This window comes from Chrysochloris asiatica, unplaced genomic scaffold (assembly GCF_000296735.1).
Source record: "Chrysochloris asiatica unplaced genomic scaffold, ChrAsi1.0 scaffold00037, whole genome shotgun sequence".
NCBI lineage: Eukaryota > Metazoa > Chordata > Mammalia > Afrosoricida > Chrysochloridae > Chrysochloris > Chrysochloris asiatica.
In genome coordinates this window covers 14,992,885-15,018,406 of record NW_006408555.1, presented here as the reverse complement: position 1 = coordinate 15,018,406, position 25,522 = coordinate 14,992,885, and the positions used below count along the sequence as shown (strand labels likewise).

Here is a 25,522-nt window from a genome sequence, read left to right as displayed (position 1 = left end):
ACAGTTATAATGTTTATTACATTGTAACATGCAAATCAATGGAGATGAGGCAATTCTAAGTATACAGCTCTTACTGAGAACAGCCAGGAGGCAAACCTGGTCACAAGGTTTTTTTTTTTTAACCTCTATAGCTTTTCTGAGGGTCGCTATGGGTTGGAATTGAGTTGACTGGCAATTAACAACAAAAATAGTTTTTCTGAACAGTAGTCAACAAGCCACATGAAGCCATTTAAAAAAATATATCAAAAAAAACTAAGATAAGGAAATTATTTTTGGAACCAAATCTCTCTCCTCCTACTTCCAGGGCTTACCTGATTTCAAAGGCCTTACTGGGCTCACCCTTCAGTCAAGGAAAAGTGAAGAAGGGAGAAATGACTTCCCTCAAATCATAGTAAAACACAGCAAAAGCCAGGCAGAACCAAACACTCAACGTGCTTTTCTTTTTCACTTTTCATTGTGATTTGGGTGAAAGTTTACAGAACAAACTGGTTTTCCATTCCAACAATTCAAATACATTTTGTTTTATGAACCTGATTATAATCTTCACAATGTAATAACACTCTTCCTACTTCCTTATTGTGTTAGCCGTTGTCATTTACCATTCTTTCCTATCCTCTCTAAACTGAGCTTATCTCTGGGCAAATGCTGCCAGTTTGATATCAAAAATGTTCTAAGGAGTGTGTACCTCCCTGGTGTTACTTACTCGCCTTATGAGCCTGTCTACTGTTTGGTTCAAAATACGACTGGGGAAGAGCTGCCTCTACATAGAGATGACCATGATGAAGTGAATGGAGTAAAGTCTATGGGACTAAAGCCCTCGGGACCTTCAAGTGCTGATGGGGCACAACTTAAAATGAAGAGAAACAGCTGTAAATATCCACTAATAATCAGAACATGGAATGTATGAAGTATGAATCTAGGAAAATTGGAAATTGTCAAAAATGAAATGGAATGCATAAACATCAATATCTTAGAATGGACTTATATTGGTCATTTTGAATCTGATAACCACATGGTTTACTATGCTGGAAATAACAAATTGAAGAGGAATGGTGTTGCATTCATCATCAAAAAGAACATATCCAGATCAGTCATGAGGTAACAACGCTGTCTGTGATAGGATAATAGCCATGCACCTACAGGGAAGCCCAGTTAAGACCACTATTGTTCAAATTTACATACCAACCACTAAAGCCAGTGAGGCTGAAATAGAAGAATTCTACCAACTTCTTCAACCTGAAATTGATGAAACATGCAATCAAGATGTATTGATCATTACTCGTGATTGGAATGCAAAGGTTGGGAGCAAAGAGGAAGGATCAGTAGTTACAAAATATGGCCTTGGTGATAAAAATGATGCAGGGAACGCATGATAGAATTCTGCAACATCAATGATTTGTTCATTTCAAATACCTTCTTTAGACAGTATAAGAAACGATTATACACATGGAACTCACCAGATGGAATACACAAAAACAAACTGACCACATATGCTGAAAGAGATGGTGGAAAAGCTCCTATCATCAGTCAAAACAAGGTCAGAGGCAGATTGTGGAACAGACCATCAACTGCTCATATGCAAATTCAGACTGAAGCTGAAAAAGTCCACGAGAGCCAAAATATGACCTTGACTATATCCTGCCTGAATTTACAGATCTGAAAGAACAGATTTGATACATTAAACACTAAAGACTGAAGACCAGAAGAGTTGTGGGATGACATCAAGAACATCATACATGAAGAAAGCAAAAAGTCATTGAGAAGACAAGAAAGAAGGAAAAGGTCAAAATGGATGTCAAAAGAGACACTGACACTTGCTCTCCAGCATAGAGATGCTAAAGCAAATGGAAGAAATGAGAAGGTACAAGAGATAAGCAGAAAATTTCAAAGATCAGCTCGAGAAGACAAAGTCAAATATTACAACAAAATGTGCAAAGATCTGGAGTCAGAAAACCAAAAGGGAAGAACAAGCTCCACATTCCTCAAGCTGGGGGAACAGAAGAAAAAATTCAAGCCTCAACTTCACCGTACCAAAAGGAAATGGTTGATGTTCAGCCATTTCAAGAGGCAGCATATGATCAAAAGCCAGTGATATTGACGGAGGAAGTCCAAGGTGCATTGAAGGAACTGGCAAAGAACAAAGCACCGGAAATTGAGGGAATGAAAATTGAAAACTTTCAAGAAAGTGAGGCGGCATTGGAGGCACTCATTCCCCTATGCCAAGAAATTTGGAAGACAACTATTTGGCCAACTGATTGGAAAAGATCTGTATCTGTGCCCATTCCAAAGAGAGGTGACCCAACGGACAATCTCTTTGATACCCCAGGCAAGTAAAGTTGAACTAAAGGTAATACAGAAACGGCTGCAACCATACATTGACAGAGAACTTCCAGAGGTTCAAACTGGATTCAGAAGAGGACATGGAATGAGGGATATCATTGCTGATGTCCAATGGATCTTGGCTGAAAGTAGAGAATATCAGAAAGATGTTTACCTGTACTCTATGGACTATACAAAGGCTTTCAGACTGTGTGGACTGTGACAAGCTATGGAGAACATTGCAAAGTATGAGTATTCCAGAACACAAGGAATCTGTACATGGACCAAGAGGCAGCTGTTTGAACAGAAGAGTCGGTTCTGACTTATAGCGACCCTGTACAGGGTTTCCAAGGAGCGGCTGGTGAGTTTGAACAGCTGACTTTGCAGTTCAAACCGACCTTGTCGTTTTGTAGTCCAGTGCATTAACCTGCAGCATCACACCAGGACTCCACATATCCATTAGTGTACACGCATACATATACATACATACGTATACATATACATACATATATATGCTATACCATATTATAGTCATGGAGCTCTGGTGCATAGTGAGTACGAATTGGGCTGCTAACCTCAAGGTCAGCAGTTTGAAACTACCAGCTGTTCCAGTGAGAAAAAGATGAGGCTTTCTGCTCCTGTAAAGATTTACAGCCTCAGAAACCCTGCACAGGGTCACTATGAGTCGGAACCGAATCCATGGCACACCACCACCACCACCACCACACTGTACTCATGGAGTCCTGGTGTGGCACTGCAGGTTATTGAACTGGACTACAAAGTCAGTTTGAACCACAAGGTCAGCTGTTCAAGCTCACCAGCCACTCCTTGGAAACCCTATACATGGTCACCAGGAGTTGGAACCGTCTCAACAGCACTTGACAACAATGGATATACTTGCAGCATGTACAGATGTAGAAATATCCTCCTTCAAACCTGTATCTGTTTGTGGGTGTCGTCCCATTTGCCTTCCCATACATGTTGAGCCTGTGTCTATATACACACCCACTTGTAGATTATTGTTATTACTGTACTTACAGGATTGTGTACGATCTCTTGTGTTCCTCCAGGGTCCTTGTTTGCCTTCACCATTTTGTGCTGACCTCCCCATTATTGTATACTGCCTTTCCCTTAACTCACTTCTTTACTTCTGTTCAGCAGACCACTTCATAACATGCAGAAACTACACTGCCATATATGAAAGGACCTTCGTGTTACTTGATAATTCATGAAGTCACCATTTCCCTTCAGTTCAGATGTAATTCTTCCAAATAGTATCATGAGACATGTAACACCATTTGGAAAGAAGGCTTGTTTTTAAAAGACCTCGTTTCAAAGTTGCTGAAGGTCACCTTACCTGACTTCTTCACCAGCAAAATCAAACACCTTGGTGATTTTGACCTTTTCTGTCTCTTCGGGCTTCTCCATCTCTTCTGCTTGGACCAACAATTTACTTGAACTTGTCTCTTCAGTTTCTGCTCCTCGCTGTGAAAAAAGTAAGAAGTTTAATCAGCCTCACCAAAGGATACAACCTAAAAGAACCACGCAAACAGTCAATGACTGTTCTTAACGGTTTCACCTGTAAACAACTAAGACACACAGGGACAGCTCCATGAGACCCCCGCCTGTAGTCGGACCAGTCTGCATTCGGGCTTTAGCGGGCCCAAAGGCAGTCTCTGGCAGCTCACACCTGGCCATAGATGGGCTACAAAGAACTCCACCACTCATAGGCCTGGCCACAAACTGCCCCAATGATTTATTTTCCAATTATTGGGATACTACAAAACTCAATCTATGACTTCTTCACCATGGCTCATACCTTTATCACATAAATATGACAAAAGTATCATTTCTGGACTCTTGAATGAGGGTGGATGAAACTGAAGCTCACTTTTAGAAACGTCATGAGACGTGCTCGGCGTATACATGGGTGCACTATCCAGAACCGATTCTGCAACTTCTCTACCTTTTATACGTGCATATGCATTACTTGTGAAAAATATGGTAATCTCGACTTACCTTAACTTGTGCACTTGAGGGTCCTTTTGATTTGGATCCCACATCGTTCAGAAAGCTGGCCCAGAGCTCATCCTCCTTCTTTTTCCTTGCATCTTCTGACCTGATGCTTGTCTCCTGCTCAACATCTGCATCTTCCTCCTCGCTGCTGCTGCTGCTGCCTCCAGATTCCTCTCTGGCCTCCTCCTCCTCTTCTCCAAGTGAAAGGCCTCCCTGTTTTCTCTTCCTGGTTACCAACAATCACAAGAAAAAGGAAGACAAGACAGAGAATCTAAAATTACCTCACAGCTATTCGTTCCTTAGTTCCAAACATCAATCTGGGCACTATGAACACATTAACACTTGGGGGAGAGGGCAAGCTGAGATTTTCTGGAGGAACAAAAGAAGTGGGCCCTCACTGCTCTCTCTTTCTCCAAACACTTAAACATCAAGATATAGTGTTCATCTTCTAAATCAGAGCCAGCTTAATTCCACCAAGAAAACACCCCAAATCACCTCATAGAATTAATCTACTCAAAAAATGTGCTGAGAATGTACCTATGTCAAATATTTGGCTTTTATTTGCACTTTCTTCCTAGAGTTCTAAAAAAAACCATATTTCTACTTTCTGACGATACAAAAGCTGGACTATAGAAAAACTAAAGGACAGGACAAGGGAATTCGTTTCAAGACTTGTAAGAACAAACTGTTTTGACTACAGGTGAATGATTTTATATCCCAAAATTTTTTTTTGCATTTAAAAAATTATAATCTGGTTTTTGCATCAGTGCCCCAAAAGACAGAAACACCAATCAAAGAGTGGTAAGAGACTTCTACGGAAGATGCCCTTACCTGAGCTAAATCACTGTCAGAATTTTCCTAACAGTTTCCTAACAGTGTAAATAAAGTACCACATCATAGAAGGCAATCTGCCAATATCCATTTAAAATATTTAACTGCAATGACCTTGAATCAAATAGTTCTACTTCTATAAATGGGACTTGCAGATACAGTGATACATGTACAGAAAGGCATATACAAGACTATTCAGTGCAGTCCTGCTTACTGTAGTGAAGACAGGAAACCACCGGAATGTCTCTCAACAAGGGAAGGCTTCAAGCGTGGTCTGTCCACATAACAGTACTGCCAGGCAGTCACCAACTAAAGGATGTATACCTAATGTACTGCCAAGGTACCATCTCCAAGATGTGAAATATGCAAAGTGAAAAAGGATATGCAGATTCTGCAACCATTTATATTATTTCAAAACAAAATAAGGGCAGCCACAGAAGGGCAGGGCGCAAAAAACGAGCGTAAATGTAAACAACAGACACTGCTGTTGGTAAGTGCTGTCGAATCAGCTACAACTCAGCACAACCCTGTTTACGGTTTCTAAGGCCTTTCAAAAATCTTTGCAGGAGCAGAAAACCTCATCTTTATCCCACAAACTACATATATTAGTTACAAGTAATGTACTGACATTAGTTTATCACTTACAACAGACCACAGAAAGACACCGGGTAAATGGCTTTAACTCTTGTTTAGGACAGTGAACATCTCTTTGTGGTTATAGACACTTTGGTAATGATTATTGGTGACAGTTACACAACATGTCAGTGGAGCTGATTTTCACTAAATCATAAATGTGAAAAATGTTGAATTGGAAAATGTGTTACATATATATTTTTACAAGAATAAAAAAATACAATTAATTAGAGTAATGATGTGCAGGAGGAGGGGCATATGGGAGCTGTTTCAAAAAACAAAATCCATTTAAATAAAAAAGAGGCTACGAAACACAGCCCCGCTTGTCCATGTGGAGTATCTCTAGGGACAGCTCTTTTGAGGAAAAGCAACAAGGACTACCGACAGGGCAGACACTTCAATACTAGCTGAGCCTTCTGTTTTTATCATGAGCATATTTTAAGCTCAGGAATTTTTAAAGTTTGCCAGAGACTAAGAATGTAATCTTAAAATATCAGCAAATGTTTCCCACAGACAGAAAAAGGAAAGGAGCCCTGTCAGTATGAAATGCTAGCAATAGACGGGCTGTGACAACAGACCCTGACCTCTAAGGACCTGGAGGGCAGCATCACCTGGCCAGAATGCTCTCAGCCTTTCTCTTTGTCCCTTTGGTTTTCTGTGTCTGCTCTTCAGCATCCACTTCATCTTCCTTCACTAATTCATTTACATCATCTTCACTATACTCTCCACCTGAAATCACATAATAGTGTGGTCAGACAGGAACGAAGGTTTGCACATCAAGATGAAATATTGTTATCCAGAAAAGGGCAGTCAGTTTCCACTCTACAGTTCTTCCCCTATTCTTCATCTAAAGCATCATTTCCTTAGCAGAGTTGTCTGTTTCTGAAGACTAGGGTACGTTCCCCATTATCACCTTCATTTTCACCCCACTTGAACGTATTTCATATTTATAATCCCTGTTGTTGTTGTTGTTATGTGCCGTGGAGTCAGTTCGGACTCATAGCGACCCTGTACAGGGTTTCCGAGGCTATAAATCTTCACGGGAACAGAAAGCCTCATCTTTCTCCCGCGGAACAGCTGGTAGTTTCGAACTGCTGACCTTGCGGTTTGCAGCCCGATTCGTAACCACTACACTACCAGAGCTCCTTATAATCCCTGTTAGGCTCCACATTTCATGAGGATATAACCCTCTGTCTTGACTATAAGTACTTACTGAAGTAATTAATTGACAATGCAATTCTATTAATGTAGAAGAAACAAACACATCTCATCTCAGGCATCTTTCAAAAACAGACTTTATCTCGTCAATAAAAGGTATTTTAAAAGACTTCCAGTGAAAACATAGAAGGCACAAACACATCTATTTCCCATCTTCAGACAGTGACAGCAACAGAGTGGCCTGGATACCCCGTCTGAACACACACTTTGGGCACCAAGCAATAAAACCCAACCACAGAGATTCAGCTCCCTTTTCAAACTTCCGAGATTTTTCTATGGATTATAGCATTCACTGTGGGTTTTCTTGGTGTTTGAAGACTTCTGGAAACAGATCGGCAGGTCTTTCTCCCGTGGTGCCACAGTGATTGGATTTGAAGCACTCACCTTTCACTTAGCAGTATGCAAAACGACATCAAAAAAAAATCACCATCAGAAAAATTTACATTTACCGTAAACCTTGATTCCAGAACAGTCTGGTTCAAAATAAAATAAAAACCAGTCACTGGAAGTCACTGAAATATAGACTAAAGACCACACACAATCATATCAATGGATGGAGAAAAGGCATTTAACAAAATTCATCTCTCAACAAGTCAGGAACAGAAGGGAACTTCTGGAACAGGATAAAAGGCATCTGTCAGAACACAGAGTTAACATTAATCAGGCAAGGACGTCCACTGTCGCCACTCCTATTCACCCTCATACTGGAAGGTGCATCCAGTTTCGTAGGGAAAACCAAAGAAATAAAAGGCATAAAAATTGGAAAGGAAAAAACAGAATAATAGTATAATTGTTTATGTGGAACATTCCATAAAATCTAGAAAAACAAAGCCTCTATACCTGCTAAATGGTTCCAGGAAGGTTGTAAGACACAAGGGTCATGTGTGAAGCAATGAACAATTGGAAATAGAAATTTAAAAGACCAAAATAAATGGAGGAGTCCTGGCGTGGCACTGTAGGATAAGCACTGGACCACAAATTCGATTTGAACTGTAAGGTCGGCGGTTCAGACTCACCAGTCGCTCCTCAGAAACCCCATATGGAGTTGCTATGAGTCAGAACCGACTTGTCCACACTTAACAACAATTATGTCCTTTACTGTCTATGTGAGTTGGAATTAACTTGACAGCAGGAGCTTGGATAATGAAATTATTGGTACTTCATAACACTAAAGATGTTTCATTTAATCTCTTGTAACAAAAAAGATTTTATATAGTGTTCAAGGAAATGTATGTGTGTGTGTGGATGAGAGTGCCGGTGGCGCTGTAGGATGAATACTGGGAACAATGGACTGACTGACTGGTATCCTTCTGTGGCACTGTAGGATAAACACTCAACCTCAAGGTCGGTTTGAATCACAAGGTCAACAGTTCAAACTCACCAGCCGCTCCTCGGACACCCTGAAGAGGCAGAGTGAGCAACCAAGTCAATTTGGAGCAAGACAGATATAAGTGAAAATTACCTGATGAATCTGAGAATGAAGAGAGATGATTTAAACAACTCTCTGAGCACTTGTTGTTGTTGTTAAGTACCGTGGACTTGGTTCTGACTCATAGTGACCCACCCTGCATAGGGTTTCCGAGGCTGTAAATCTTTATGGGAGCAGAAAGCCTCATCTTTCTCCAGCAGAACCTCAAGTATGACCTTGAGGTTGGCGGTTGGCGGTTGGCAGCCCGACCCATAACCACTACGCTACCAGAACTCCTTTAGGGTTAATCAAAACCGTAGTAAGTAGACAGCCAATTAAGCAATAACCACAAAAATGGCAGTTATTCACGCCAGAGAGAACAAGCTACACAGGAAAAAGAATCACAGAATATCATGTTGGTTTGGCTGTAAACAGTGTAAAAAAAAACCCAGTCATTACAGACAATAACACACTGAATACAGATCAAACCAAATTTTAGACATGATTATAAAGGCAGACCGGGAAGTTTAACGCTGAAGGTACAAAAGAGTGTTGGGAGTGAGGGGAATGAAGCATCAGTATCACTTGACTCAGTTGAATGTGGTGCGGAGTAGAACTGCTCCACAGGGTTTTCCTTGACTGATTTTTCTGAAGTACGTGGCCAAGCCTCTGGGTAGACGGCACTAACCTTACAGTTAGCAGCCCAGAAAGTTAACCATTTGCACTGCCCATAGATTTCCAGGAAATGAGGGCAGGTATGGATCTGTGGGATAAAGTACTGAATCGCATGGTCAGTATGAACCCCAAGGTTGGTGGTTCAAACAAATCAGGTGCTCCTTGGAAACCCTATACAAACTCGCTATGTATTAGACTCGTTCCACTTATCAACAACAAAGCTGTATCATCCACAGGGAAGGAAGTCAGCAGGCAACCAAGAGGGGTTCCCAGTGGAGATAATGTAGGAACGGGGGTGAGGGAGAAAGCCCTGGTTCTCACAAGCCTGTTAGAAGCATTTCACTACTGATTGAAGTGAACACTAGTATTTAAACTGTTCCATCCAGTTGTTATCCTAAGAACAGATATTGGTGACCATGAGCCGAATTAGCATAGTTTGGAAGCAGTTGGTTACTTGAAAGAACCGTAGTTAAGAAATGTGTCTGGTGAGGAGTGAAGGAGCCCTGGTGGTACAACGGGTTAATAGTTGAACTGCTAAGCAAAAAGTGGGTGGTTCAAACCCACCAGCTCGGTGGGAGAAAGACGAGGCAAACTGCTCCTTCTTGGAAACCCTACGGGACACCGGTCAGAAACTACTTTTCCACATAAACGAACAGAACTTATCCACGGGTTGTTCCTAAAAAGAGCGAATAAACATGTTGGGCCACTAACGACAAGTCCGTGGTTCAAATCCACCAATCAATCTGGTCCTATAGAGATTTAATCTCTGATACCCTATACTCTGGTAGCGTAGTGGTTACGAATCGGGCTGCGAACCTTAAGGTCAGCGGTTCGAAACTACCAGCTGCTCCGCGGGAGAAAGATGAGGCTTTCTACTCCCGTAAAGATTTACACCCTCGGAAACCCTGTACAGGGTCGCTATGGGTCGGACCCGACTCAACGGCACTTAACAACAACAACCCTATCCTGGTATGGCGCTGGGGGTTAATGCACCAAACTGCAAAGCCATCGGAACTGCAAGGTCGGTGGTTCAAGCTCACCTACTGCCCCTCGGTAACCCTACTTAGGGTCGCTGAATCAGAATGGACACAACGGCACTTAACAACACCCTATCGCAGGTTGGGGCCCTGGACGCTGGTGTGGCGCTGTAGCCGGTAACCGGAAAATCAGTAGATCAAACCCATCAGCCGCTCGTGGAAACCCCGTACACGGTGGCTATGAGTCGGAACACCACCACGAGTTGATGGCGGAAGTCGGTTGGTTTGCCTACCATTTTGAACCGGAGCCGGAGCGATTACACAGGAAGTCTTGATGAGACAGGTAAATTAGAAGAAGGCGTAGAATGGGAAAGGTAGAGGCTTAGGTGATACGATTTATTTTAACCACATTCGATTTGAGATGCCAAATGAAGTCCGGAGAAACAATCTACGGGTGTATACGGCAAAGAGGCAAAACACAAATTAGCATGTGAACGCTTTATCAGCGCTCAGGGCGTGCATGCGCACATCCCTCGGGTCTACCCTGGAAGTGGCACTAGTTAGCAATCCCCTCAGACCGGGAGCACTGAGGAGAACTTTCCATGCTCGGGTTGCTTTTCAGAAGCATTCAGAGACAGCGATGTCGTTCCCCAGAGGCAGGGCCACATTCACGTGCCGGTTCCCGCTCTCCGGTCGAAGCCAGGCCCCAGGGAGCTGCTGCGTGAATGCGCCCGCAAGCACGTTCTGGAAGCTTGGGGTGCGTGGGGCCGGCACGGTGGGAACGCTCGAGGCCAGAGCCCCCCAGGCTCCCAGGACAGGTGCACGCGGGGACCTAGTGAGCCACACGTGAGGGGCGGAACAGTTCGCCGCTCGCCTCCAGCGGGATCGCTCACCCGACGGCACGTAGTCCTCATCTTCCTCCGAGGTGGAAAAGTCTTCGGAGTCGAATTCCTCCATGTCACTGCCACGAGGGGCAGGCCAATACGCAGGACTACAGTAGCTAACCTCAACGGCAAAGCGCTAGAGAGCGATCATAGAGCTGCGGCGCAGGGATCAGCCAGGTGGAACTCGGAAGCGTTTGCGCACGCGCAGACTGCCACATGGTCGAAATCACGACACTTCCGGGCCCACACCTCTAGGCGGACGCTGCTATGGGCGTCGGCCGGAGTCGCAGAAACCTGCGCGGAAGCAGTGCATGCTGGAACTCGTAGTCCTTAGCACTGTCTCTGATCGTTAAGTGCCCATGAATCGTTTCGACTCATAGCAACCACAGAGTGTATTTGAACTACCGACCAGGCGGTTCAAACCGACCTAGCAGTCGAGTGCATATCCTACATATTCCCTGTTTGAGGAACTATCCTAGAAGTCAGACAATATCCACAGGAATCCTTTTTTAAAGAGAGCAGACGTGGAAATAGAACCACATACGACTTGTCCTGTTTCTTCATATTAACAATTTTTGTTTAGGAAGTGTAATGTTAACAGTGGTGGAATGATGTGGAAAAGCACAGAGAGAATATTGTTGTTAAGTGCCCTTGAGTAGGTTCCAACTCATAGCAACCTGTATAGGGTTTTCAAGGAGCAGCTGGTGAGCATGAACAGCAGGCCTTGCAGTTCAAACCGACGATGCAGTCCAGTGCATTAACCGGCAGCACCACACCAGGACTCCATAATGAGAATGTTGTTGTTGTCAAGTGCCATCTAGTCGATTCCGACCCATAGCGACCCTGTACAGGGTTTCCAAGTAGTAGCTGGTGAGCTTGAACCACCGACCATGCAGTTCAAACGGCTTTGCAGTCTGGCGCATTAACCCACAGCGCCACACCAGGACAATGTAATAGGTACATTAAATTGTACTTATAAAATTTGCAGAGAGGTCCTGGGGCTGCGGCGCTGAGGCGCTTGGGTTTCTGGGCTGTTCCGAGACCGGAAGTACGTGGGCTGCCTAGCTGGCCTTGCTTAGGTTTTTCAGGAAATATGGAAGCGGCGGCGGTACTCGGAGTTCAGACAGTCTTGTGACGGTGTTCGTGTACACTCTAAAAGGAGAAAAAGAGGATGCCACTGAAATCATCATCTACAATACCACTATCCTTGCCTTCTCCTTTACCCTCAGGGCCAGACACGATTACTAATGCTTCCCCTCCCCCAATGTCTTACATCACATCCCAGGAGATGAAGTGTAATCTACACTGGTTTGCTAGTTGGTCAGGTCCCCAGCGGGAACGTTTCCTACAGGACCTGGTGGCTAAGGCAGTGCCAGGAAAATTACAGCCACTATTACATGGTCTGGAGCAGCTTGCTGTGTCTGGGGCAAGCCGACAACCTTGTATCTTTGAGTGCCAGCTATGACTTTGGGATCAGTGGTTTCGAGGTTGGGCTGAGCAGGAGCGCAATGAATTCATCAGACTGCTTGGAGGTCAGTGAGCCGGACTTCGTGGCAAAGTTTTACCAAGCAGTGGCTGCTACAGCTGGTAAGGACTAATAGACATTAAAACCAAAGAAGACATCTAGAACTGGAGTTGAAGATACGACTTTACGGTGAGACCTTAATTCAGATATGCCACTCAAAGATCTGGAGATGGTAACCTAATCAGCTGACTGAACTCGATGGCAGCACAGATATGTCATGTTAACAGTAGCATATCAACTGCATTCCTAATGTCAATGTCAATGTTTTTCACCTAAGTAAACACAATCATCAGTCTCCCTCCTAGCTTGCTTCTTTCTGAGAGACATCAAGCCCCTGAGAATTTGATGGCTCCTTTTGCAGCTACATCCAAAAGGAACCAAAATGTAATTCAAGTTTGTCCTACTGCTAGCTCATGAGGGTTGTAAAGTAGAACCCTCCTGTTATAACTATGTGACATCCTCACTGCTAACTTTCCCAGTGATGATTTAGTAAAGTTAGGGACAATCAGGGAGATAGTTGGTTATTCTCTCTTCCATTGAATCCAAATAGCAAATGTGTTTGTTTTTTTTCCAAAGCGTATGTGATATCTTTGGAACTGTTAGCAGGTGTTTTTATTTGTAACTTTACAATAGTGTAAAAATAAGTGACTCTTTATAGGTTGGAGAGTTTATTTTTTATGTCAAAATAAACAATAGATACTCAGGAAAAAAAAAAAAAATGCAGAGATAGGTGAGATCTGGGGACTCCTAAGCCCATGGACAAGGACCTAGCCAAGGAGGGCTAGAGTTGAGAGTGAAGCATCCAGCTGATCAGTGACAGGAGGCACACAAGAATGCCCAAACTTGAAAATAGTACTAATTTGACCTAGCTTTGACAGCTTGATGATCAGAACTCCAATAGAAGCTAAACATAATAAAGGAAATGAGTATAAATTACTAGAATCTGACTAACTTGACCTATACTTACTGATGTTGTAGCTCAAAATACCAATTGAGAGGGAAAGAGTCTTCACAAGAATCAAATTTATCCCCTCTTTATATAGGGATGGAGGAGCAGGTATCTTAGACACTGGCTACCTAAAATTGGGGATGGGGAATTGCTATAAAGGCACAAAATGACTGGCTTACAAGTTTTCAAGAGGGAGTTTCATTTCAGAGTGCACAGGGGAAGGTAGAATCCCCACTGAATAGTTTTCATCTTGTCTAGATGGGGCTGGTGAAGAGAGATGGGAACATGATTCTTATGATTCAATAGTGAATAAGTGTTATCATGACTAATTCCAACTGTCATAACTGCAAAGGTAGAAGTTTTGTAACAAAAAGGGGGGAGTAGTTCATCTTACAGTCCAGGAACAGAGGACCCTAGGACCATCAAGGGAGAAGAGCACAAGCAGAATGCGAGACCCTATCCAGAGAAGCAGCAACACCAGCGATGGAGACAGAGATAAGGACATGGAAAGGAGCAAATGAGGGCTCGACTCATGGAAAGAGAAGAGTTGTGTGCTGGTGGTCAGGAGGCAGTAGAATGTGCTGTTGGGTTATTTAAATGATTATATATTCCTGTGTTTTGTGCACATCAAAAACAGAACAAAACAGAGGTAAGAGAAACAAATACTGTTGGATGATGATGCCGGAAGGCACTGTGATCATTGCAGTAAAACAATGAGTGTAAAACCTATGTTCTCCCATGTAAACTATCACTCAGTTCACAATAAAAGTTTAAAAAAAAAACCCAACCTGCTGAGATGGCATATGATGTGCTATGTGCATTTTCACCACAATAAAATCTTAAGTAGAATTCAATGATGAGAGGCACTAATCAGAAGCAAATGCAGATGATATCAAGGACTAACACTACTTGGTCATACCAGGGTCAGCTAGGGAGGTTTCCTCCAGCTGTGTCCTAGATTAAAGATGCCAGGAGTTCAGGCGACCCATGTGTGTCATAGTAGAACTGTGTTCTTTCCATCAACTTTTCAATGACATGGCCCACAAAGTGCAGTTAATAAGATGAAAATTCACATGTAAGTACAATTCAATCATACATTTGAACTAGAGTTTTACTATAAATTTGTAAAAAGTTGAACATTAGAGTTCAACATGTATTGTTGTTGTTGTTAGGTGCCAAGTCAGCACCAACTCATAGCGACCTTATGCACAGCAGAAGGAAACACTGCCCGATCCTGGGCCAGTCTCACTACTCACTCACTACTGTTGCCACACTTGAGTCCATCAATGCTGTCACTTGGCCAATCCATCTCCTTGCAGGTCTTCCTCTTGTTGTTAAGTGCCGTCAAGTCTGTTCTGACTTATAGTGACCCTGTATAGGGTTTCCAAGGAGCAGCTGGTGAGCCTGACCCGCCGATTTTGCAGTTCAAACGGCTTTGCAGTCTGGCGCATTCATCCAGAGCGCCATACCAGGACTCCTCAACATGTATTGTTGTTAAGTGCCGTCAAGTCCATTCCGACCCATAGCGACCCTGTATAGGGTTTCCTTGGCACAGCTGGTGAGCTTGAACCACCAACTTGCAGTCCAAATAGCTTTGCAGTCTGGTGTATTAACCCACAGCACCACACCAGGACTCCTCAACATGTATGGTGCTGGTGGATATGTGCTGTGGAGTCAGTTTCGATTCATACAGACCCTGCACAGGGTTTCTGAAGCTGTAAATCTTTATAGGAGCAGAAAGCCTCATATTTTTCCCGCCTAATGGCTGGTAGTTTCGAACTGCCAACCTTGAGGTTGACAGCCTGATTCGTAACCACTAAGCTATCAGTACTTCTTCAACATGTATGCTAAGTATAAATTATAAAACAGACAACAAACAGTCTGACAACTTTATTACAAAAGATTAAACTCGTTAAGTGCCATCGAGTTGGTTCCAACCCATAGCGACCCTGTATAGGATTTCCAAGAAGCAGCTGGTGAGCCTGAACCACTAACCTTGCAGTACAAATGGCTTTGCAGTCTGGCACATTAACCCACAGCACCACACCAGGACTCCTAGACCACTGAAAAATACCATTCCAGCCCACAGAATGGAAAGTAATTCTTTATTGATAAACATTTATACCAGAATTAGAAATGTCAGTAGAAAAATAAAATTTAAATAATTCTCCATTGTACAAAGATTTGATCCTTTAGACTGCAGCAGTTAGTGAAAATCATCTAATACAAAACGTTAAGCTGATTTTTTTCACAACCAGCCAGCCTTACAGAGTACACAAATGAGAAACAGCTGTACAGACAACTTTCTGCATATGGATAAGTAATTAAACCAGGGCTTCACATTCCAGGAAAGCTTGCCTTGGGAAGGCTGGGATGCACTGCAGTGTACTAAGAACTGTATTCAAACCAGAGCAGCCATAAAGGACACTGGAATCAAACACCAACATACATTTTAAAAACTTAACAACGTAAAGGTTTAAAGGTAATTTATATGCAGGGACTTTTTCTCATAACTTTAAACATTTTGTTAAGGTCTTTTTTTTTTTGCAAAAAAAAAAAATAATAATAATTACTAGCACACAGTGGAAGGCAGAGTGGAGAAAGATGCCTTTCTCTTGAAATAACCATTACCCTTATATGTGGACTTAAGCTTTCATGAATGCTTTCATCTCAAAAGCAAAGGTAAAAGCTCAACCGGAGGAAGCGGTGAGCTGCACATGTCTCTACGACAGAATCTGGTGCAAGTCCTGAAAAACATACGCAAGGTAAGATAATATGTTCAACACAAATGCCAATGTTTTTCTATCAGAACCACCCTCCCCAACTGTATATTTGAGACAAAAACTAAAACAAATAAATAAAGGGGAATATTGAGAGTTATCAAACAGTTCCTCCCTGAAAATTTATTTCAAGCTCTTGTAGATCTTGAAATCTAAATACAAGGGGGCTTCAAAAAGTTTGTGGAAAAATTCCATTATCTTTCTATTCTATTTTCCCACAAACTTTTGGAAGCCCCCTGGTACATTTATTCACAGGAGAATGCTTCACATACTGGGATGGGTGAAACACTTAATAACTTAAAGATACATTTTCTATTTGAAGTTTTATACAAAAGAAGATAATAAAAATATATGAAACAGGAAAACAGATGGAAACAAACCTTTCAAAGTGCCTTAATTTTGAAATAACGAAACATTTTAATCATGGATTACGCATGTTCAAAAATTAGTATCAGGGGAAAAGGGGGCACCAACTAGTGGAACTATTCATTTGAATATTTTGTGAATTTGTAGCAAAAAAGAAAAATTTGGGGCAAAAATTCTAATATGAAGGGCTTCTAAAAGTTTGTGAAAAAATGCAATTAAAAGATGAGGCATTTTTTTCACAAACGTTTTGAAGCCCCCTCATGGGAGGCCTCTTTCAATAGAGAGGATCAAAATCTTCTCCCAGGATAAAGGATATCGCTACTCCACATTTCTTAAACTGAAAGATTACTTTTCAGAAAGCTTCTTGAATAGGAAAATGGAGTCTTGAATTATAAATCTTACTTGGTGGGAGGAAGCTGTAAGCACTGGAGAGGAATCTTGTTGAGGAATTTGTGAGGACACTTGACTGTAATCCAACTCTACTTACTTTCACCAAGCCAAAGAATACATCAATGTAATTTTGATACATGGTCTAATGCCCTAAAGGAATTCGCCCAGTTAATTTTTGTGCTCTGTAGTTTTTCTCTGACTTTTCTTGGAAGAAGGTTCCCCTTGGTCTGTATTTTAAGCAGAAGCCAGACTGCAGACTGTTTTATATGGAACAGGTAAGGTCGTATGCATATGTCCTCATGTGTCATTAGCCTTACTCTTACAATAATGACTCTCAAAATATCCAACTTAGTTACCGAAAGTGATTCTGAAAACAACAACATGGATTATATGCCATACAAAACAGGTTAGACGGTAAGGATCAAGTCAGATACTTCATTTCTGTCATCCTTTCCCTTGTGAAGGTCACAGTTTCCAGACATTGTCATGAAAAAAGACAATACCTAAAATGGAGTTAAAAACTCTGTTATTTCATTCTTTTGAGGGATACACAGTATCCTAGAAAAAACTGTTAAGGGCTGAGGGGGGCACATGTAAAAATAAAGCTGTAGGCACTTGCTGAGAGTTGGCACGCAGTGCTGTTAGAGTGGGCTAAAGAGCTCCACTAAGTAGCCATGTTAAGACCAAGGAATCAGTACCCACTAAGTAGGTAAAACCGCACTTCTAGAACTTCCCAAGATTCCCTAATAAACCAAAGTCACTAGGGAAAACTATAACAAAGCTTAAAGGATCTTCTTGTTTGTGTGTCTAAATCAATCTGGCTTAAAATTTTCAACTCAAGCCAGTCACATAGGGTCTGTTTCCAATTAACCTGAAAAAGAAATGTAATAGAATGAAAGTGGTAAGAAAAGGTGGTATAGGGATTCTGGGGAGGGAGGAGTCTTAATTAGCAAGCTTATTTTGTTAAAATGCACAAAACAACAATTCACATCTCTTACAATAGATTAAATAATCAGAGGTCAAGATGGTTATCCACAAAATGTCCCATCATTCAATATGTAGCTCTTGTTTCTTTAAACAGGAGAATCAAAGCCACTACTTAAATCTAAAAAAATTTAGATTTTTCCCGCCCCCGTTATATTTCACTAAATTTGTTTTCAAAGCTACACATGGCCAAAACCTACCTGGCACTTAATGTCAAGAAAATGTAGCAAAAGAAGAATTTAACCACATTTCAACCACAGACTAGATCAACTAAGACATTTTAGTACAGTTGCCCTGCTTAAAAATAAACCAGTATTTCCCATAATTTCGCTGAACATGCAATACTGCATTTTCTCACAGAGTATTATAAATTTCAGTGTAAAAGGTATCAACCCAGGAGCCCTGGCTTAGGTAAAGGTGTAAAGCCACTTAAATAGCTACACGAAAGAAAGCCAAGAGACACGTTTCCTTTTGGTGGAGAGCAACAGGAATCCCAAAAGGTCTCCCATTCCTGGGGCTCTGGACTAAAGAACCAGCTGACACATCGTCCTTCATCTGTCTCTTCATCCAAGTTGCTTCCATATAAAATCTCATATGCCATATTCTTCTATGAAGATTCTATCTTAGGTTTCAGTACTCGATTTTCTTGGCATCGCAGCCTGAGAACATATGCTATAGAGTCGCTAAAATCCGGAGAAAGGACACCACCACTACACAAAATGTCTGTCCAGTGCCCAAGGTGAGGGCTTCCAATGGGATCATTTCCTTTCCTGCCGCTCGGTAAACGCCAGCAATTGCTGCACCTGTTTAAAAGTTCAAAAACGTTTCAAAAGAAAAAGAAAAAATTGAGGTTAATATAATCAGGAGAATACAGCACTTAAAATTCTACCATAAATAAAATGGTACAGATTTTTAAGGTCTTAGTATTATGGAAATGTTCTGTTTTCCCTCTTTCTACTAACTACTTTAGGTTCTAAGTATTCCTCATGGTTTGTAAATCACTACTATATGCTTTTAGATGTTTAAAAACGACTCCTTGAAATTGAGACTCTTCTAGGTGCACTGGATAAAAAGTCTCTGGCAGAAGTCAACAAAATCAAGATGATAGCAATTCCCACATGACCTGATTATGAACTCAAAAATATCTCTTTATTTCCCATGCCAATTAGCCCTGTGCCTAGCATTTAAAAGGCACCTAATAAGTTTTTGGCAATAGATGACATAGATTCTTCTGTGTGATTAAATTAAATCACATCAAATTTGAACATTCATTTAAAACATTTCTGGGCAAAAACTGTTTCAGAAGAAGCCCCAAGTCCCACCTTCTCCTATATTGAGTTCCCTTCAAATGATGAATGGAGGGAGAGGACAAAGGCAAGCGGAGGAGGAGGACATCCTGCAGTAGGGCCTCTACACCTAAAGAGTTGTTTAAGAAATATGTAGAGATTCCTTTCTGCTCCTATGGCATCAGCTGTCACTATGATGTTAGTTACTATAACTTCCTAGAAATTAAGAAAACAACGCAAGCAAAAACTTCTGTCTCTACCCAGATAAACATCTGAGTTGCTATAGGGACTCAGCATTGCACCAAAAAAGCAAATGAAATAAATCTTGGTTTAAAAAGAATAGATCTGAAGGTCCCAGATGACTTTCATCCCCAGAAGGCTCTAAACAAAATTCTCCTTGGTTACAGGGTGCTCATTCATCCAAGTAGTATTATTTACAGAACACATCTATGTATTATAAAGTATGATCTCAATTCTTATAGGACTCAGCACCTACACAGAAGGTACACACATGAAGCTGGTTTAGAATAATGCAAGACAATGCATTGTGTCTTAATCAAATGTCAATGTTATGTGATATAAAAGTATATTAACAGTATCAATCCTATCCCCTCTGTAAACAGGGCAGATAGGGACGGGCAACTTAGACATTGGCTATCTAAAATGAGGTGCTATAAAGTCACAAAGTGACGGCTTACAAGTTTTCAAGAGGGAGTTTTAGTTTCAGAGTGTGCAGGGGAAGGCAGAGTCCCCATTGAATGCTTTTCATCTTGTGTAGATGGGGCTGGTGAAAAGAGATGGGGATAAGATTCCTATGATTCAATAGTGAGTAATTATTATCATGACAAATTGTGACTGTCAAAATTGTAAAGGTAGAAGTTTTGTAACAAAAAGGGGGGAGTAATTCATCTTACAGTCCAGGAACAGAGGACCCTAGGACCATCAAGGGAGAAGAGCACAAGCGGAATGTGGGACCTTATCCAGAGAAGCAGCGACACCAGAGATGGAGGCAGAGGTGAGAACATTGAAAGACAAAGCAGCTGAGGACTCAAGACTCATGGAAAGAGAAAGGCTGTGTGCTGGTGGCCAGGAGTCAGGCTTATAGAAGGTGCTCTTGGGTTATTTAAATGATTATATATTCCTGAGTGTTTCTGTGTACATCCCCAAAAAACCCATAAAAACAAAACCCAGAGGCAAATACTGTTGAATGATGGTGCATGGAGGAGATTGGAATCATTGCAATGAAACAATGAGTGTAAAGCCAATGTTCTCCCATGTAAATTATCACTCAGTTCACAATAAAAACTTTAAAAAACAGAAAAAAAGTATAACAAAGAGTCTCTGGAATATTTTTTAAATTAAGAAAAAATAAAGTATATTAACATATTTGAACAAGAAGAAAGAATACTGCCAGCCAGTGCCAGTTTGGTTGCCTTGACCATGTGTAATGGTAAATGCCACTTCTGGTGGCAACAAATACCTTGTGTTACTAACATCATAATACACTTTACTGGGTCCCTCTGCTATTTAGCTCCAAAAATCGTGGGTTGGGTAGAAAGATGCTTAAGGAACTTGAACTGGGCCCTCCAGTAAGATTTGGCTGAAGACGGAGGGAAGAAAAGAAAGAGCAAACCAGAGGGAACAGCTCAACAGGAAAGGAACAGAGCGCTCAACAGAGCCTTAAAACTGGAAGTGAATGCAGCGTCCACACACAACTGCCATATACCAAGTGCTCTGTCTGTGCATTATCACAGGTGCCCATGGTAGGACTTATGTTTGCTTTCAATGAGAAAATTAAAGACAGATCCTGGGAACCAGGAATCCATGAAGAAGAATGCGCCAGAAGGTTTCTACAGAGCAGAGTAGGTGATATCATTAAAATGTTGCAGAAGGTCATTTACAGCAACTCCTTAATGCAGACAGGAGCTTTCTTTGTTATCACAAAACTTCTATCATCTACAGAACACAGCAAAATGAGACACGTCATCTCAGAAACACTCAAGCCAATAAGCTGAGAGAACTCGTTGAAGAAGCCGCAAGGTAAAATCAAGGGGTAGGAATACTGGTTACAAATTAGCAGAAATATCATATTTCTCTTTATAAAAAATACATTTCATATGTATATACATAACCTAGAAAGTATATACTATACCAAAATGCAAACTGTGGTGTCAACTTAGTGAGAGAGGATGGAATTTTTTTTTTTGCATATTTACAACTTTTTATATAAAACAGACATGTTATTTATACCGAATTACATATTAGTCTTATCCCTGTAACTGTGCCCTGTGACATGAGCAAAATCCAAAACAAATTCCTAGCAATAAAACTCCAATTTTGATTCAGAAAGTGCTGAGAAGAGAGAGAGGAATAAATTAAAATAATAAGAACACACATCAGGTACTTTTCTAAACTAGAATTTTTGTCACCCAAATTTTTCTTTCACCCTCAAAGTTATTCACCAACAATCTTGCCCACCTGTGAAGGGACGGCTGCTAAGAAGGAGCAGCGGTTCCCAAAGGACAAGCCTATTTGTCTTTTGTAAGTGACCTAGCTCACAAGATGAATCTCCCGCCAAGCTCAGCATGACTCCCCTGAAGCCAATGAGAGGGAAAAGTAACACATTAAAAACAGGATTTGTGACTAAAGGTCACTTTTCTGCCTTGTTCCTACTCAGACATGCCAGGAAATTGGGCCCTGAAAGGAGGAGCTGACTGGTCATATTAAACGTTTTGACTGGTATTTTAATGTCTAACATACTTGTCAAGATGCCAGCAGTAATTGGTCCCACGATGCCCATCAACAGGATGCTTACAGACATGAACCTACCATATTTGTGGTGTCTGAGGGTGAAGAGGGCCAGCAGTCCAGCAGGGACATGAAAGAAGAGCGAGGAGACCAGGGCCCACAGGAACACACCATACCACATCTCTACAAGAAGAAAAGCAAAGGACTATCGTTATGTACAGATATGCACCACACCTGCTCATTCTACTATTAAAACCCTGCAGTTCTGAAAATGCAACGTAGGGTCAGCAAAGATTCAGAGACAGACATTTCAGAGCAGAGGTCAGCAGGCTGCCGCCTGTCTCAGAGCATAATTTTACCAGAACACAGACACATACGTTCATTTGTGTGCCGTTTCTGGCTGCTTGTGAGCCACCATGGCAGAGGCTGAGAGCTGTGGCAGAGACCACGTGACCCTCTACACCCAAAATATTTACTCCCTGCCCTTAACAGAAAAAGTGGGCCAACCTCTGACAAGCTACCTTTACCCCCAAACACTGAAAAAAAGAAAAGTTCACTCAGATTTGAAAACTGGCCTGAAATAATTCCCTGCCATAAAAACACAGACAAAAGGCCCACTCTGCAATGTCTGTTGATCATTTTGATGAATCTGTCTTCTAAAATAGAAAAGCCAAATACATTCATTCAGCAATCGTGTCAAAGGCAATAGAATAAATCTCGAGATGTTATGTGTGGCACTGTATGATCAGCAATGGACTGCTAAGCAAAAGGTCGGTGGTTCAAACCTACCAGCCAGCTGCTCCTTGGAAACCCTATACTTGGATCACAGAACTGACTTGAAGGCCCTAAACAACAACACATTGCTTTCTACACTAGAGTGTTTTAAGATGTGGAATAAGTACCTCTGAACTGACTATCGTTGAGTTGATTCTAACTCACAGCGACTCTGTAAGACAGAGCAGCAATGACCCCTAGGGTCCCCATGGCTGTAAACCTTCCCAGAAGCAGCCCCCCTCATCTTCCTCCCACCGAGTGGCTGGTGGGTTTGTACCACCTCCTTAAAGTCAATTCCAGAAAATGTACATTTGGCTTTAGGAGAAATACAAGTCAGTAGGAGGGCAGGTTAGGAGAGAAGCTCTGGTTCCTATGGGGAACCTCTAAACATTCGTAAGATAACCATCATTCAGGCCACATTTAAATACCTGATCACTAATGACGCATAAAAAGGAGTCCTGGTGTGGTGCTATAGGATAAGCACCGAACTGCTAAATGCAAGATTGGTGGTTCAAACCCACCAATATCTCCTTGGAAATCCTATACAGGGTCTCTATGAGTTGGAATTAAGTCAATAACGACAACAACAACATGCATAAAAAACTACGCAAGCTGTGTCTTGGAAAATACAAAAAAAGTAATCAAATAAGGGGAAATTGTCCTGAAATGACTTTGCATGTTGGCAAATGGCAGACACAACATGGCATTCACCTGTTGAGCCAGGGCAGGGTTTCAGGGTCCCATTATGGCTAGGATGTAGGCAGCATGCTGGACAAACTCAGTTTCCTATCCTTGGCTCAAGACAGGTAAGCCACGGGCAATTTTAGAAATGAGGGATCAACTTGCATTGTTGCTGGGGCTGTGTCCTGTTATCAGAGGGTGTGGGGCAGCATCCCTGGCCTCTACGTGCTAGAAACCAGTGGCACCTCTCAGCTGTGACAACTGAAAAAGTCTCCAACCGCCAAGTGTCCCCTGGGGGACAAAACTACCCCAATTAAAAAGCCCTGACAAGGCTGAAGCAAAGGGATTCTAAGACAGTAACAGCAGTGAAAACTAGACAGCATGCAAACTAAGTAATCTTTCCAGAGGCCTGCCACCTCTCTCTCCCACAGAGTGGCTGCAGCCCATGCTATGTAATCTCTTCCAACGCAAAAACACCATCTTCGGTTCCTTGGTCCTCAGCAGCTACTCCCACCTTCGTCACGCTGAGATTCTGACCCCTCTGACACAGAGCTCTGCAAACAGCTAGTTCTTAAAGGACATGGATAGACAATGGATGCCAACATGCCTCCAGGAATTCAGAGCAGCGGCCAACCTGGCCACTCTCTGCCAACCCCGAGCCATCAGGCCTGCATTGGACACAGCAAACTAAGATGGCACCTTCCGTAAGAGAGAGAGCTGCTTACCAATTCCCTGAAGCACAACACCTGCCCAAGGATGCTTATCAGCCGAACTCTTGATTTTCCTCTGGCTAACCACAAGGTCATGGACTCCTGCTCTGGCCGCTGTACGAAAAGCACTGGACTGCTAACCACAAGGTCAGCGGTTCAAACCCACCAGTCACTCTTTGGTAACTCTATACGGGATCGCTATGAGTCTGAATGGACTTGATGGCACTTAACAACAACCACAAGGTCGGCAGTTCAAACCCACCAGCCACCTTTGCAAATCCCATACAGGGCCACTATGTGTCAGAAACAACTCAACTGCACTTAACAAGAAGTCAGCACTCCTTGAATCTCTGAGAAGGGAAGGGGCACAGACAGCACCCCCAGCCAGCCTGACCCACGTCCATTAGCTACTTCAGTGTCTGTGTATTTCATATAGTGTCATGTGAACCACTTGAACTAGAAGAACAGACTTTATTTGATTACTAGTGGCACTATGGGTTAATGCGCTGGACTGCAAAATCAGTTTCAACTGCAGGTTGACGGTTTAAGCTTACCAGCCGCTCCTATGAAATCCTATACAAGGTCACTATGGGTCAGAACTGACTGAACAGCACTTAACAACAACAATAGCTTATAAAAGCACTCGGATTGGTAGGATCAGTACACAACTAATAAGAGCAAAAGGCAAACCTGGATAAATAAGACACTATTTTAAAAACTAAGGGATTTATCTTTAACCTTGTTGTTGTTGTTGTTAAGTGCCGTCGAGTCGGTTCCGACCCATAGCGACCCTGTACAGGGTTTCCGAGGGTGTAGCCATCTATTTAATGGCTATTTATTGATCGTCATATAGTACTTTTTATTTTGCTGGCTCAACATAATACAGATAATCTTTTTTATTTAGCCTGAGTATTTTCTTGTCTGCTGTTTCCAATCATGTGCATTATCTTTGGCTTTGTTCCCTTGGGCAACTACAGTCACATCACTTTTCTATGTTGTTGTTGTCAGGTGCCATCGAGTCGGAACCGACTCATAGCGACCCCATGCACAGTAGAACGAAACAATGTCCGATCCTGGGCCAACCTCACTACCGCCGCCATCAATGATGCCACGTGGCTGATCCATCTCGTTGGGGGTCTTCCTCTTTTTCTCTGACACTCCACCTTACCCAGCATGACATCCTTCTCCAGCGACTGTTCTCTCCGGACAATCTGTCCAAAGTATGACAGACGAAGCCTAGCCATCTTGGCCTCCAAGGAGCACTGTGGTTGCACTTCTTCTAAAACAGATCTATTGGTTCTTTTGGCAGTCCATGGCACTTTCAGTATTCTCCTCCAACACTACAACTCAAAGGCATCAATTCTTCTA

At 42.1% G+C, this 25,522-nt stretch overlaps 2 protein-coding genes and 1 pseudogene across 2 annotated transcripts in view; 1 reads left to right on the top strand and 2 right to left on the bottom strand.

The window, feature by feature from the left end:
• Window positions 1-11,111, bottom strand: part of CFDP1 (craniofacial development protein 1) — a 116,650-nt gene extending 105,539 nt beyond the window's left edge. Inside the window, exons 1-4 of the mRNA XM_006860161.1 lie at window positions 10,971-11,111; window positions 6,411-6,528; window positions 4,339-4,561; window positions 3,677-3,804 (exon numbers count right to left, since the gene is read on the bottom strand). Coding sequence (XP_006860223.1) covers window positions 3,677-3,804; window positions 4,339-4,561; window positions 6,411-6,528; window positions 10,971-11,034 — 533 coding nt within the window. The 5' untranslated portion in view covers window positions 11,035-11,111. The remainder of the gene's footprint in view (window positions 1-3,676; window positions 3,805-4,338; window positions 4,562-6,410; window positions 6,529-10,970) is intronic.
• A 1,021-nt stretch (window positions 11,112-12,132) lies between these two features.
• LOC102812247 lies at window positions 12,133-12,559 on the top strand (annotated as a pseudogene).
• A 6,068-nt stretch (window positions 12,560-18,627) lies between these two features.
• The window catches only part of TMEM170A (transmembrane protein 170A), a 17,132-nt gene continuing 10,237 nt past the window's right edge, over window positions 18,628-25,522 (bottom strand). Inside the window, exons 2-3 of the mRNA XM_006860160.1 lie at window positions 22,071-22,172; window positions 18,628-18,758 (exon numbers count right to left, since the gene is read on the bottom strand). Coding sequence (XP_006860222.1) covers window positions 18,628-18,758; window positions 22,071-22,172 — 233 coding nt within the window. The remainder of the gene's footprint in view (window positions 18,759-22,070; window positions 22,173-25,522) is intronic.